Here is a 16,396-nt window from a genome sequence, read left to right as displayed (position 1 = left end):
GGGAGGGCCACTCCCGCGCGGCCACGTCAGCATCAGGAGGGACCAGCGGCGGGGTCGGATCCCCCTTGCACCGCGCGCGCCCCCAGTTGCGGTCGGGCAGCGGATCCGCTGCGTCGGGGCGGACGGGAGACGCCCGTGTGCCTGCAGGGGGGCAGCCACACCAGCGGCCACAGGATCTCCTGTGCACATGGCGACAAATCTGCCTACTGCATCAGCAGATTCTATCGGATCTTCTATGGCAAGTATACCAGCGGTCCAGCCAGAGGTTCCTTCACGCATTGTGACTCGGCTACAGAAAGGTATACGAAATCCTAAAATAAGAAAAGATGGGACTATACCATATGGAATGTTGTGTATTTCAGGAGAACCAACATCGTTGAATAGTGCACTTGATGATCTTAAATGGAAGAAGGCAATGGATGAGGAGTATTCTGCACTGATGAGGAACAAAACTTGCCATTTGTACCAAATCAGAGAGGTAAAAATATCATTGATTGCAAATGGGTGTATAGAATTAAGAAGAAAGCAGATGGCTCCATTGGCAGGTATAAGACACGTCTAGTTCCAAAGGGCTTTAAGCAACGCTATGGCATTGACTATGAGGACACCTTTAGTCCTGTTGTGGAAGCTGTAACTATCAGACTTGTGTTAGCCATTGTTGTATCCAGAGGATGGAGCCTAAGGCAGCTTAGATGTACAGAACGCGTTTCTGCATGGTGTTCTGAAAGAGGAAGTGTTCATGAGACAGCCACCTAGGTATGAGAGTAAGAAATTGCCACATCATGTTTGCAAGCTTGATAAAGCACTCTATGGTTTAAAGCAAGCACCCAGAGCATTGTATTCCAGATTGAGCTTATAGTTGAAATATCTTGGCTTCATTGCCTCCAAGGCTGACACATCCTTGTTTATTTATAACAAGGCAGGAGTAGTCATTTTTTGTGCTTATATATGTTGATGATATCATAGTTGCAAGTTCTTCACAAAATGCTACTAATGCTCATCTACATGATTTGAGCTCAGAGTTTTCCTTGAAGGACCTAGGTGATTTGCATTTCTTCCTAGGTATTGAAGTTAAGAAAACACAAGATGGTATTGTGTTAAATCAGGAAAAATATAGCATTAAGCTTCTATCTCGCATGGGGATGAAAAACTGGAAGCCAATGCCTACACCTTTATCTTCCTCAGAAAAACTCTCAGCATATGAAGGTGAGCCACTTCAAGAGGAGGAGAGCACAAGGTATAGGAGCATTACAATATCTAACTCTCACATGTCCAGATATCTCATTTGCTGTCAACAAGGTTTGTCAATATCTACATGCACCTACTTCTGCACATTGGTCAGCTGTCAAGAGGATTGTAAGATATGTGAAACATACTATGGGAACATGACTTCGTTTCAAACGGTCTAATTCCTCTCTTGTGAGTGCATTCTCTGATGCTGACTGGGCAGGATGTAGTGATGACAGAAGATCAACTGGAGGTTTTGCAGTGTTCTTTGGGTCCAAACTTATTTCCTGGAGTGCTAGAAAGCAAGCCACTGTGTCATGGTCAAGCACAGAAGCTGAATACAAGTCTTTGGCAAATCCAACCACTGAAATCATTTGGGTTGAATCACTTCTTGAGGAATTGGGGATCAAGAAAAATCGTATCTCATGTTTATGGTGTGAAACTTGGGAGCAACATATTTGTCTGCAAATCCAGTGTTTCATGCAAGGACAAAGCACATAGAAATAGATTTTCACTTTGTGCGAGAAAGAGTTGCAGCAAAGAAACTCGAGATACGTTTTATTCCCTCCAAGGATCAAGTGGCCGATGGCTTTACAAAAGCATTACCAGCAAGACCATTTGAAGAGTTCAAGAGTAGTCTTAATTTAGGATAGTTGAGATTAAGGGAGGGTGTTAGAATATATATCGTTGTAATCTCAACCTCTTCCCTTATCTTGTGTTCTATTCAAACTCTTGTATCTCTCCTTGTACGCCAAGGCAAAGGGCTTCGGCCACACATCAATATAAACCCACGCGGCTCCCCTCGTGGGAGTAGGAACGCTTATTAGCTTTCACTACTGCTACTGATCATACAAACTAGTACGATATGTAACACGACCACCAGTAACTGAAACAGTAATAGTTGAGCTAATTAAGACGGGAAGGAATTTCCCGAAGAAGCTTAGCTAGCTAGCTACGAATTGATGGCAAGGAAAGGGTCGATGAGCTGAGGTAATCAGAAGAAGATATGGGGATTAAATTCCAACCCGCAACAAAAATAATAAAATCTGTGGCATCTTTGCCATGGGGTAATTTTGAGGAAGGATAACTTGCACCAACGATGCTGGCAAGGAGGTGCACATGTGTATCTAGATAACGACTAACTCAACCCACACGACCAATCGCAATGTTGGCAGGGTCAACTCTACCAAAATACTCCAGGCATGTGCTGGATCTAAACTCTAAAGCACGATGCTCACATGCATGTACTCCTGCTGATTGAGTCAAGTCTGGTTCCCCTAATAATTGTCGTATACAGACGAAGCAGCTGTGTGAATGCATGCTGGAGCCAAGTCGGAGCAATGACTTTTTGTTTCACGCTAAAGCCAAGCAGAGTAGACCTTGGACAAAAAAAGAAGCAACCCCCAGGACCAGGCTGGTCATATCGTTCTCTATCGTAAACCAAGGAGCAAAGTAATACGTAGTGATCTAAACGATCTTATATTTCTTTACAGAGTGAGTACTTATTTCATTGTCACTACTAGACCTGATACTACAGCTTTAAATGCAGAACATGCATTCTACTCCATCCGTTTCTAAATATAATTCTTTTTAGAAATTCCAATATGAACTACATACAGATGTATATAGACGTATGTTAGAGTGTAGATTCACTCATTTTGCTCCGTATGAAGTAAATCTGACTGCTACTATCCATTCCAAGTCACTTCAATAGGCTAAGACCACTGACTTTGCCCCCGCTAAGTCAAGAGAATCTTGCTCCCCCGCGAGCGTTTACTACGAGTAGTTAATTAGGTTGATTGATTGATTAGTTAACGCGTATGGGCAGCCCATGTTTCTACCGCAGTTCATAGTGTATTAGTAATTCAGCTGAGTGAGCTTCTTCATTACCTATCCCTCCCTCAACCCACATCCTTCCTGTGAAGGACAAGCAAGCAGTACCATCGACAGGCATGGCGTCTCCAGCCGACTTACATGGAGTAACGGCTGCCGGGAGCCCAAACAAACAGACTCTGAAGACTTCCACCTCCAGCTCCAGCTCTGGATCCAGCTCCAGCTCCGGATCCGGCTCCAACTCTAGCTCCAGCTCCGGCTCTGGCTCCAAGTTAGTACCCTGACATCGATAAATATCTAGTATGGGATTTTGTGGTAGCATGTTGCTCTCTGGATACTAGTGCAGCAATCTCACTGAGTCACCCCATGTATTCAGTCACGAGTTCGTGTAATAAAATGTCACGAAATTTGTAAAAGAGATATTGATTACATGGACACGGCATGTATTTACCATCGTAAAGAAATTCAACTCAAAACTCATTCCGCAGCTCAAGATGCAGAAAGACTAATCATCCCTTAAATGGTTGCAATGGAACAAATGTTGAAATGATTTTTTATGAGATGGGACAAATGTCTACCAAAGTCTCACCATTTAATAAATCTGCTATTGTTTCATCCTTCTATGCTTACTTTCACTGTCCGTCTCGCTGCTTGCATGTATATACTTCCATTGTAGTATGTATACATATATGCCATGTCTAGACACCCCTCATAACCAACATTAATATGTTCAAGAAAAGCTGGTCAACTATATGTTCTTTAATGTCGTTACCCATAGCTAAGAGTAATATGTACCAGCAGAGACATTACGACAAGCTGCAAAATACAAAAGACAAGAAGTCTATCGATGCGAGAATTACAAGAAATTACAGACAATTTCTGCAAGGAGCGAGCAATTGGTGAAGGAGCGTATGGAAAGGTTTACAAGGTAAGAGACCCATTCAGGACAATTGGTTTCTAACTGCAAAAACTTAGCTGTAGAAACATCATAACACTGCTCTACTTACTTTGTAAAGTTATACCTTTCTAAAAAAAAGTGTATTACTTTAAATTACATACCTGCTTATTTACAAATTTGAAACAGTGTATTACTTTAAAAACAGTGTATTGCTTCAAATTACATACCTGCTTATTTACAAATTGAAAGTTTAACTTCCCAAAAAAATTCTTCTTTGCACTAAAATGACACAATCAACAAAACTAAATTGAACCCTTCAAATTTTCTGCATCTCAAAAGCCCTAATGGAACACTTCAATTTTCTGCACCTTGGATAGGGTGCACTTGGCAATGGCAAAGAGATTGCAGTGAAGTTGCTTCATAACAGGCCAGACATTGACGATGGGCAATTCCGACGTGAGTTTGATAACCTAATGAGGCTCGAACATCAAAACATTGTACAGTTAGTTGGCTATTGCTATGAAACACAACATAAACCTATCATAGGCACGGAAGAAACCATTTTTGCTGAAGAGATAACCAAAGCGCTATGCTTCGAGTATATGCAAAAAGGGAGCCTGCAGAAGCATCTCTATGGTATGACGCTTCTACATTCTCAGCATGCTACAACAGGCATATGAAGAAAAACGTTGTCGACATGTATTTTCATTTAATTTATACTCTTTGTTTCACATTACAGAGGAATCTGATGGCCTCGATTGGGAGACACGATACAAAATTATCAAGGGGACATGTGAAGGCTTACAATACCTTCATGAAGGATTCAAAAAACCAATTTACCATTTGGACCTAAAACCGGACAACATACTTCTAGATGAGAACATGTTCCCAAAACTTGCGGATTTTGGTTTGTCTAGGCTCTTCCGTGAACATAAAACGATGGTCATAGAAAGTGTTTCAGGAACAATGTAAGTTAATTCATGTTGCTAATGAATCCATTTCGTAGTTAGCCAAGGCATGCTTACTAAATAGATATATTTTCATATTCATCATATCTCTAATAATTATATATCTTCAACAACACAGTGGGTACATGCCGCCAGAATACATACATGAAAATGCAATCTCGAACAAGTTTGACATATTCAGCTTGGGTGTTGCAATAACAAAGGTAATTGCAGGGCCAAGCGGCCACACCAGAAGCGCTGAAATGTCTCACCAAGAGTTTCTTGACCAAGTAAGAAACACAATATCTTCACTTTATAGGGAAAAAGATTTAAAAAAATACCAACGGTTATTTGTAACAAATCGTGATATGCTTTACACATGTGTATCTCACTATTATAGCTTTCCACTTTCATACACAGGTACAAACAAACTGGAGACGCAGGTTGCGTTCAACGTGTTCTTCTCACAAGCAATTAAAAGCACACTGCCATCAAGTGAATATATGTACTGAGATAGCACTGAGCTGCATGGAGTACGATAGGCACAAAAGGCCTGATATAATAGATATTATCCATCGACTAAATGACACAGAAGCTACCATTGACAGGGTAATTATGAATTCACAATCATTAGCTCATTACTGTATACAGACAAGCTCTTTTATGCACAAGATAGTTAAAGCCATTAACGTACCCAGCGTCATATATAGGGACTTTCTCTTAATAAATACTAGTTCCAAGTACTATTCAAGGTCGGGTTGTCTCTCTCATTATCGATATTCTTAACGGATCAAGATTTAAAACCATGTATGTGTAGTAGATGCACCTTCCGCAACTCACTTCTCTAAAACTTGACAAAGTTTGAGAGGTGCAACCACGAGTACATGGTATCACCAGCAGTGCTCCAAAAGAATTAGTGTGGCACAGGGAGCACCCGGTAACCCACATAGCAGCCTTGTCACTTCACTGCCTGTTTGTGTTTACTGTTGAAATAAAATAAAAGTTGTCTCTTGCAGGCCTTGTCATGGTCGGTGAGTTCGCAATCATGGATGCAAGGAGACATGGTAAGCTTGTATTACAGAACATACTTAATTTGGATTTGGTACGACTGATCAATGAATCAGACAACATATATTAATTCAGGTGAAGCTACACACGTTCACGAGTAAAGCGATTTTGTGTGGCAAGACGTGCAACAAATTTCCAGTCCTAGTGCGTATCACAGCAGCGCCATGGCGCCACACGGAGGAGATGCCACGTGCTGGCGTGGACATTGTTGTGGTTGTTGACATCAACATGGGCAGGGTGAGTCACTGGAAGCTGAAAACCATCAAGCAAGCCCTAATGACAGTCATTGACAAGTTCGGCCCAAACGACCGGTTCTCTATTGTGTGGTTCAAGGGAAGTGTGCCCCACACTATGAAGTTAACCTTCACGTCCAACAAAGGCAAGGAAATTGCCAAGGTCATGATCAATGAGCTTGATGGGACCCATGACAACAATACAATTGCCGCTCTGCGAGAGGGATTTGAGGTACACATATCATCATGCTTTCCTATTGAAACATGCCATCGAATTTGTATTAAGGCAAAAATTTATTTTCAAATCCTGCATTTTTGGAATTTACTTAGTATAACTTTTTGTGCTGATTAAATTGACATAGATCCTGAGAGGGCGTGGAGCGGAAGAGGCATACAACCATGTAGGTTGCATCCTGTTCGTCTCCAATGGTGATGGCATGGCAGCCCTCAAGACGGAGATCTCTTCTGAATTCCCCGTGCACGCAATTGGTGTGCAGAAACACCACGATCCGGAGGTCATGAAGTATATCGCCGACAAGACCTGTGGCACCTACTCCTTCCTTGATGAAGATGACAGCTGCATCCATGAAGCCTTCAAGTTATTCACCACTGGCATCACGTCTGTCGCTGCAAGGTTCATACAGATCACCCTCGCAGCTCACGAGGGCATTACAATATCTTCCATCGAGTCTGGTGGCTACAAGAACCTTGTGGGATCAGACAAACAAACCGGAGTGATAGACATCGATAACATGTACGCGGGAGAGCAGAAGAACTTCATAGTCTACCTAAGTGTCGGGGAGGGAAACAAGAAGCTTCTGACCATCGGCGGCCAGTACAGAAGCTTCGATGCGAGCAAGCGGCTGGCTGACAAGGATGTCTTCATTCTGCGACCACTCTCTGAATGCTCGCCCGACAAGCTAGGCATCCATCATGAGGTGGCCGCGGAGCGCATGCGCATCTGGCTCATGAAGGGATTCTCGGTCATGGTGGAGATGCAGCATCCCATGTGTGGTGAGGGGCCACGGGAACTATGGAACAGTATCAGGCACCCTAGCAGCGAGGGCCACTGTGCAACCAAGGAAACCATGGTGAACCTCAGCAATGATGTGACTGAGATTGAAAGGAACATTAGAGACTATCTAAACAACCATGAAAGATGGTACACGAAGGTCCCTTACCTAATGTCATGGCTGAGTTGCCACAAGTGGCAGCGTGCTACCACCAAGGGCTCATGCTACGACTCCGGTGCTTTCACCCTATCACAACTCAGTGCCTCAGAGCAGCATGTAGGTGAAGATGGTGAGGATAATGACGACTAAACAAAGCTATGCACATAAGCTAGGAGTGAATGCTTTAGCATACTAATTGTCAACTCTATTCATGTATATCTGTAAACACGTAGCACGATGACACCAGCCAATTCTACCATTATTCCTGTGTAATAACAATGGGTAACAATCTTATGTCTAAATTGATCTAAAATGAGAATCTGGAGTGTGCCATATGTGTGCAGCTCCTTGAAAAGAAATAGTTGCATGTATGGGTAGTTTCTTCTGGTCACCACAAGGAGACTCCCAGTTTTCAAAACCATAGTACTATCTACCATCAACAGCTGGTATATGGTTGGTGTTGTGTATTCCATGGGCCAATGGAGAATTGATTTCAGTTACGGAAAGAAATCTGTCCGGAAAGATTGTTCATTCTCAATGAAAAAAATGCGAAGTACACCAGATTGCTCAGTCATGATGACGAATCCACGGTCAGACTGTACATTGCAGACCCACGAGGTGGTCAACTGTTCATCACGGTTAGTTAATCCTAGAGTGAATTCCGTTTTTTACCCCCTATTTTCACATTTCTGACACTAATTACCCCATTTAGCGAAATTTCATCCGTTTTACCCCATTTAACAATTTTTTGACACAATTTACCCTGTTTAAAGTTTTGTGAGCATTCTGACCGGTCGGTCACAGTTGTTAGGTCCAACTGGCATGCCATGTCAGTGGTTTTTCCTGGCTATTTTTCTCACTGCTGAACCGGGCCGCATAGCTTCTCCCAACCGGCTCGGCCCGATGGCGGTCGCTCGCGTCACGTCCAACGCACAACGCCCAAGTCGGCCGCGCACCACGCTTGCCTCCCATGGCTTCTTGTTCGCGTTGCTCGCTCCCAATCAAACGTGCAAACTGATTTCCGTATAAGCATCAAATTCCTATAGCATCATTACGCCTGCATCATTTGTTAACTCAACCATGGAGTTCCCATTGGCCACCTTCTTCTGATAATAAACGCTATCCCAAGGGTTGGAACCCAACTCCTTGATCTTCTCCTTTATATCAAAATAACTAATGAAATCCCTCTCAATCATCTCTGGTTTTGGATTCTTTTATCCATGGACATGTAAAATATGCCTAGATATTCAGATATCACTTGTGCATGTATTAACACTCTTCCGATCGACATATTTGCTACCTAGATATTCAGATATGTAGGTGTATCAGAGTTAGTAAAGTAGTATATTTACACCACTTTAATCTAATGCATAGAACCATGCATACTTAAGGCCGTATACGATAACTGAATAAAAACATGCATGATTTCAAATTATATCAGTAACCGTTTCTCTGATAATTTATTCAATGGTAATATGCCATGGTGATCAAGTATAGTCGTCCCATTAGAATACTTCAAACCGGAAACGAGTTGAGTAGGGAGGAAAATAGGCGGGAACAACTATCGACGTGGCATGCCAGCCGGTCAGAACGCACAAAAAATTTAAAACAGGGTAAATTGTGGCAACACTTTTGCTAAATGGGGTAAAACAGATGAAATCCCGCTAAATGGGGTAATTAGTGTCAAAAATGTCAAAATAGGGGGTAAAAGCCGGAATTCACTCTTAATCCTAGCATCCATTATAGGAAAATCGATGAAACTTCAACATCTCATCTCTAATTTTCAATGAAAAAATGCGAAGTACACCAGATTGCTCGTTTATGATGATGAACCCAGGGGTCGGACTGTACATTGCAGACCCACGAGGTGGCTAATTAAGGTTAGAAAAACATGAATCCAATATCTCTATCACATGAAACAAACATTTCATAAATAACTTGCTGATTCCAAACCTCGGAGGTAAAGGTCCCTTAGAAGAACTTACCTCGTGTTAAGCCGACCAAAGCAAAAATCAGGAACTCGGGATAGGATGTGGTTGCCGTTGCATCTGCGACCGATGGCAAAAATCCACCCTGATACCTTGTGGTACATGCCGCCGATACCTAGAAAATACCGCCGTTATGCCATTGAAATGCTCAAAGTTCTAAAAAGTGAAAAAAAATCAAACAATGCCGAAAGATTGAAGACATTCCAGCAAATCAAGCATAAGAACAATACGGTATTATTTCAGTTAAAAATTAAAACTGAAATTTGCTATTTTTTCCAAGTTCAATTTATGGGTTCAAAATGTACAGAAAAGTTTGAAAAAACTACAGGAAGTTGGTAGCCACGGGATACGTAATCCAACCTCTTTCGTACATATTATCTTGATCTCACTTAAACAGCTTTTGAAGGCAGTAAATGAATAGAAATACCACGTTGACAATCTTTATCTACACTGTATTAATTCGAATTTATCGAACACTCACCAATTACTGATTGCTCGACAGCAAAGTTGAAGCCATTTTAGCACAACTAGAACAAAAGACACAAAGTCTAAAAAGGAAAGTGGTCATCTTGAAGTCAATCCTAGCAAAATGTAATAACTTTTGATAAGATGGCCTGTACTTATTAACTAAAATTATATGTGCATATGTACTTATAATTGGGTTATTCCATCCAAAATTGAGTACTTGTGCATTAAATCTTTTTCATTGCTTCCAGTTAACCAACTAAACACAAGAGGTACAAATTTTATCCATATGTAAGAAAAGAAAGAGGCATTTAAAAAACAAGATGATCGATACAAAAGCATAGATGCTGCAAATGAACTAGGCAAGTTTGCAGATCAGAACCTAATAAGACACGAACCATAGTTAGACAATTATCAATCAATAAACCCAAATACTGAATCACATCAAATAAGCAACACTAAATACAATCCTGATTGAGGAGGTACTCTAATTTTATTGTGTACAGTTGACTTGGTTTACAGATTTGTTAAGCTTTTTTTTACGTAAGATCGGTTAATCTTCACGTGTTCAGAATTGCAAATCACGAAACCAGTAACAGAAGGAATGGCAAGTACTTATGGCAGAGTAGTCTACGGTATTCGACATAGACAAGCATTACCAAGGCCAATATGATGTCTCATGCCCATTTTGTTTTTTTGTTTGATCTGATCATTCATCCCTTCTCAACCGTGGTCTTTAGTTACCACTTACCAGCCAGATAGTCATTGGCAAAATGCCGCAAGTAACACTAACAGTCTCAATGAAATAGTTCAGGATTACTATAGCAAAGTGCCATCTTCCCAGAATTAGTAGTGTACCAGATTGACTTGAGTACTAGGCATTCGCGTTGAGGCAACCTGCACCTGCTCGCCAAGACAGACCGCCCTCGAATGTGCGCAGGCCCTCAGGGCAGTGGCGAGTAGGAACTCATTCTGCCCCTGGCCCTCCCGAAGGCCATTAAGAGGGCGGAGGCGTCTTCCTCACGGCCGTTCTGCGCATACATGGAGATGGCAGAGCCCCAGGAGACGAGGTTCCACCGTGGCATTCGGTCGAACAGGTGGCGGTCGTCAAGGCGGACCAGCTTGATTGGAGTAGCCACGGAGAATGAGGTTGGTGAGGAAGAGGCCCGGCCGCCCGGGAGAGCCTCGGTGGAGATGACTCGGTCGTGCGCGGCCGGAAGGAGGTGGTCGCCGGCGAGGCATGAGAGGAGGAGCTGGGCGAAGTTCATGTGCAGCCGGCTCGGGAGAGGGTAACGAGCTTCTTCACCCCCGGCACGTTCTTGACCAACCGCGCGTCGCATGTACGACATCCCGTCGGAATCGAGCGCGTCGACGCGGGAGTCGAGGAACGGCGTCGTCGTGGAGGTGCGCGTCGTTGCCCACCCGCCCCACCACCCACGAGTCCACGACGCCGCCCCGCCGCTCGCGCCACCAGCCCGAACTTCCCGCCCCCTCCGGCCGCGATTGAGTGGTCAGTTTACCTGGGCCGTCATCGAGAGGGCCTGGGCTGTACTTTTTGTGGGCCACATCCATCGACCCGCGACTGTATATAACGAGATGATGGACTCGGTATGACGGAAAATCCTACTTGCCGCTCGTTGCGGCAAGCTGTCGACGCTTCGGCTGGTTCCTATTCGGCGCCTTAAGCGCCCCTTTCTTCACATTTCGCAAACGGGCGCACACCCTTCCCTCTGCGCTGGGCCGGCCCATCTTCGTTTTTTCTTTCTGTTTCTAATGGCAAAAAACAGTGCGCCCGGTGAGTTTCGAACCCGCGATCTGCTGCTCTAACATAAGCTACGCTAACCACCCCACTAACAAAACGTGATTTGTTCATTTTTCATCTTTTGACCACTTTTCTTCTTTCCTCTTTTTCCCTTTTTCTTTTTTCGTGTTCCTCTTTTTATTGGAAAGTTTTTGTTTCTTTTTTTAAAATTGAATGAACCTTTTTCAAATTGAACGAACATTTTTTTCAAAATCAATGAACTTTTTCAGATTTTTGAACTTTTTTGTCAAATGACTAACTGTTTTTGAAAATTGATGAACTTTTTTTTTAGAATTGATGACCCTTTTTTCAAAATTGATGAACTTTTTCCAGACTTTGTGAATTTTTTTCAAAATCGATGATCTTTTTCAAGAATCAATCGACTTTCTTTCTAAATCGATGAACTTTTTGAAAATTGATGAACTATTTTTTATAATCGATTAACATTTTTCAATTTTCATGAACTTTTTGAAATTTGTGAACTTTTTTTATCAAAATCTATTAACATTTTTAAATCCATGAACTTTTTTTATTATCAAAATAGATTAACTTTTGTCAAATCCGTGAACTTCTTTTATCAAAATCGATGAACTTATTCAAAATCCGGTGAACTTTTTTTAAATCCGTGAACCTTTTCTTTTACCAAAATCAGGTGAACTTTTTTCAAATTCGTGAACTTTTTCTTTTATCAAAATCCGGTGAAATTTTTTCAAATTCGTGAACTTTTTTGAAAAAATGATGATTTATTTTCTGAACATTTCTTTGAAATCCGTGACCTTTTGTCAAAATCGACGAACTTTTTTTAAAATTCATGAATTCTTGGTCAAATTGTCCTTCCTTTTTTTCAAAATAATTTGTACTGGGGCTTAAACATGGGTCAAATAGAGTTGTTTCCGCACAAAACACAACAAGCTATGCTAGTGCAGTGGTAGGAGCGCCAAGTCCGTCAGCAAATGCGTGGTTTTGGGAACCTTCTATGATGTTTTCAGCCTTTTTTTCCTGTTTTTTCTTTTTCCTTTTTTCTGTTTCTTTTTTCTTTTCATGTTTATTTTTAAAAAGAATCAGAATTTCAAAAAAAATCCTGTTTTTCAGATTTTGTTCACAAATTCAAAAAATGTTCCCATCTTACAAAATTTGTTCATAAATTCAAAAAATGTTTCTGGTTTCAAAATTTTTGTTCCGAATTTTCAGAAAATATTCCTGTTTATTCAAAAATTGTTTGAATAATTTCTGTTCATTTTTTGAGAAATTTGAAAATAATGGCATGGATTTCAAAAAATGCCTGTTTTCAAAAATTGTTCACAAATTTCAGAAAATATTCTTATTTTTCAAATTTTTGTTCACGTATTAAAAAATTGTTCACATTTCAAATTTGTTTGGGATTTTCAAAATTGTTCTCCATTTTACAATTTGTTCTAAAAATTCACAATTTGTTCATTATTTTAAAAATTGCTCCCATTTCAAAATTTTGTTCGAAAATTCTAAAAATGTTCATGTTTACAAAAAAAATTGTTCACAATTCAAAATTTGTTCTCCTTTCAAAAATATTCATGCTTTTGAAAAATCACTATTAAAATACTTCTTCAGATTTTCGAAAAACTTTTTTGTGTTTAGCAAAAATTAATCATAATTAAAAAAGTGTTTTGTTCTGGAGTTTCATATGTGCACGCGGCTTTCTCCTTTCAAAAATCGCATTTTTTTTAGGAAATGTTTTGATTTTTCCTGAAAATGTTTACATATGTGCACGCGGCTTTGAGTTCTTATAAAATTCGCGCTACATTCAGTCAGATAGACACGTCTAGTCGAGTGGTTTGCCGCACCCACCAGCTCTGCGAGGTCCTGTGCTCGAATCCTTGCGCGCCCTCTTTTTATTTTTACATCTTCTTTAAGAGAAGCGCGCGTCGTCTACTGATGGGCCGGCCCAGTTGAGGCAACTATGTTTAAGAGAAGCGCGCGTCGTCTACTGATGGGCCGGCCCAGTTGAGGCAACTATGTGCGTCGCTCCAACTATTTGCCGCAAAATACGGCAAATACGAGCTCCCCGGTATGACTGCCTCGATCTGAACTCCGTCTCCTCCGCCACGAATCCATCCCATCCGCAGCCGGCCGGAGTGCAGCCTCCTCCGCTGCATCCCTCCCATGGAAAATGCGGCAGCCCTCGTCTTCCGGCGCCGGAATGTCGCCATCAGGCCCGGAGTGTAGGATTAGTTCGAGGTCAGTGGCGAGGGAGGCGGCGACAGCCGTCGGTGAGAGGAGGAGCATTGGGGTCGCGCCCCGGCGAGTCTCCGTCTTTCCCCACGCCGGCGGCAGATATGGGGACGAGTGAAGTGGTGACGGGCGCAAGCGGGACGCAGGGCGGAGCTAGTGGACACGCCGGCGGCTTCAATTCAGGTAAGACCAATGCTTCAGTCCCACATCGCCAATCCAATCCAGGACGTTTTTGACCGATTTTTTAAGCGTTTCCCTTTTACACTGGTATCAACGAGAAATAGATCGGTATTTATAGGATGAACAGTAGAGCGCGCAGATGGCACGCTCTGGGGGTGATCACCACGGGCATGGCATGCTCTGGCGCGTTCCCGCGTAAACAACCATGTCCAGAGTGTAGTACATAGTGGTTTTAGTGTGTTAGTATGCTGGGTTTGGTCTAGTGAGGTTTAGTTGTGAGTTGAGCATCCATCTTTTGTTTCTGTCAGTAGGTGTTTGCGATCTGCCATTTGAAATTGGCTTTGCAAAACACGCTCATTTTTGTTGTGGCAGTTGTTGGTATGATGGTGGATGTTTATGCAAAATATGAGGACATATGGATGCATCTATGTGGCACTTCCTGTACAACCAGAAATTGTGTACAGAAACGTGATGATCTTTCTGTGGTGAAATTGCTTGACCACTTGGGCTAATTTTCACTGTAGGGTGATCTAATATGGCGATGCACATGCTTGTAAATTTTGGTGGCAAGTGGATGATCCTAAATGGTACTTCATGTACAACTTGACAGTATGTACAGAAACTTGGAGAGCTTGTTGTGCTCAAATGGTGAAGCTGATAAAGCCAAATTTTGATGTTGTGGGGTCCTATATGATGTAAATCATGCATGCAAATTTTGAGATGAAATGACTGAGGGAAAAGGGCACTTCATGTAGTACTAGGCTCTCTGGTCCATATCTTTGGAAATTCACCAGGGTTATATGGAGTGGTGTCATGTGCTATATTTTTGGTGGCATGGATAATTTGTCATATTTTAGAATCATGATTTTTTTTGGATCAAGTGGGTGGATGAAAAATATACTTCCTTCACAACATGCCTAGGTGGATGCAACCTTTGGGAAAATTGTGGAGGAAGCAATGGGTGTTGGATGTGGCTCAAATTTGGTGGTCATGTAAAATATGAGTGTATGGTGGTGTATACAAAATATGAGCTTCAAAGTATGAAGCTATAATGCACTTGCTTTGCAACCTAATAGATCTGGCAAAAACTTAGGAGGGATACTATGGTCAAAACTTGACTTGGGTGTGGGTGGTTTAAGATGGAAATGGTGAATATATTTGTAGGAGAGGCTTTGCAAATATTTTGGGGATTTTATGTACAAGGAATAAGGGTGTTGCAGTTCAATTGGGGTCCTGGGGTTTCTGTTAGCAGAGGGGGCAGTTAGGGTTTTGGGAGGCAAAATCCTAATTCCAAGTAGCTAGGGAAGTCAATACTCTAAATTAAACACAAGAGTGCAAATAAAAAGCAAGAACACCAAAAGAAAAAGACACGATGCAAAAGAAGAAAGGGATTTTCTAGAAGGGAAAGTATAGGGTGTTACACGCGTCGCCGGTGCAAGTCCAGGCGATGATGGTGTCGATCTAGGAGGTCGCGGCTTTGATCCAAGAAAGGCTCTGACCTGGGAGCACCTCATTTTTGTGTGGAAAGGTGTGTGTGGCCTGCAAAAAATAGGGTTTCGTTTTGGGCCAAGGCAGTTTTTGGGCCAGATCGTATCCCAACCATCTCACATATGTATCCCAGCATTGTTTTCTTTTTTTAATAAAAAATCAGGGGATACTAGGGATAAGTGTGTCATGTCGTATCCTGTTGTGTCCCCGTATCCCGCCGTATCAGAACGGCAGATCGGCAATTCCTGTCGTGTTCGTGCTTGCTAGATAGCAGCTATAAGAAAGAGGTCAACTAGAGTGGCCTAGCCCAAGACAATCATGCTTAAATCCAGTGTCATGCTTTTCTCGCATCCTCAGCCAGACGATGCAACTTTCTATAAAAGTTTGTTTCGTACAGGTGATTAAGAATGTTTCCCTGTGTTATGAAGAAAAAGGCATGTATGCCAAGGTGAGGGAAAGTTAGCCATTAGTTTTCTAGTGTTTAGTCAACCGGAGCTCTTTCCCGACCTAGAATGGCCTTGCCACTTGTGAGGAATCAATTTGTACCACCTATCAAGCAAACCTTGTCCTATGGTGAAAGAAAAAATAAATGCACCTTTGCCCAGATCAAGACCTGGAAATGGAAAACAAACCTACTATGATATGAATCCTCTTCTCGGGGATCATAATGTCAAGTTTGATTTCTACCCGAAAGCAGTTGTGCGGCACTCGAAAGTACTAAATAGATAGGTGCTTGGGCCAGGTACAAGTGAATGAAAAGAAGCAAACTACAGTTGTTTTAGGAGGTATGGAGGGTGGAGACCGATCGAGAGAAGTGTCTTATCTTGGCTATTGGGATTTATTGGGTCATTCCTTCATGTGACGTCTTTTCTCCCATCCATCTCCTCG

The 16,396-nt window shown here is 42.0% G+C and overlaps 1 protein-coding gene across 1 annotated transcript; it reads left to right on the top strand.

Moving 5' to 3' along the window:
- The first annotated feature begins 3,138 nt into the window (after window positions 1-3,138).
- On the top strand, window positions 3,139-7,737 carry LOC123080420 (uncharacterized). The gene is made up of 9 exons (XM_044503338.1): window positions 3,139-3,331; window positions 3,862-3,988; window positions 4,336-4,594; window positions 4,698-4,926; window positions 5,045-5,195; window positions 5,326-5,514; window positions 5,922-5,969; window positions 6,049-6,438; window positions 6,569-7,737. The coding sequence occupies exons 1-9, from the start codon at window positions 3,180-3,182 to the stop codon at window positions 7,526-7,528; spliced, it is 2,505 nt and encodes an 834-aa protein (XP_044359273.1). The 5' UTR covers window positions 3,139-3,179; the 3' UTR covers window positions 7,529-7,737.
- The last annotated feature ends 8,659 nt before the right edge of the window (window positions 7,738-16,396 follow it).

The sequence above is a fragment of the Triticum aestivum genome, chromosome 3D, assembly GCF_018294505.1.
Source record: "Triticum aestivum cultivar Chinese Spring chromosome 3D, IWGSC CS RefSeq v2.1, whole genome shotgun sequence".
In the NCBI taxonomy this organism is placed as follows: Eukaryota; Viridiplantae; Streptophyta; class Magnoliopsida; order Poales; family Poaceae; genus Triticum; species Triticum aestivum.
The sequence above is the reverse complement of the archived record's forward strand: the minus strand, read 5'-3'. Positions and strand labels throughout refer to the sequence as shown.

What these genes read in the sequence shown, in the direction of transcription:
- LOC123080420 (XM_044503338.1), top strand. Translation starts at nt 3,180, where the DNA reads ATGGCGTCTCCAGCCGACTTACATGGAGTAACGGCTGCCGGGAGCCCA. An exon ending in CCTGCAGAAGCATCTCTATG is followed by an intron (nt 4,595 to 4,697) that starts GTATGACGCTTC and finishes TTCACATTACAG; the next exon opens with AGGAATCTGATGGCCTCGAT. An exon ending in CTCTGCGAGAGGGATTTGAG is followed by an intron (nt 6,439 to 6,568) that starts GTACACATATCA and finishes AAATTGACATAG; the next exon opens with ATCCTGAGAGGGCGTGGAGC.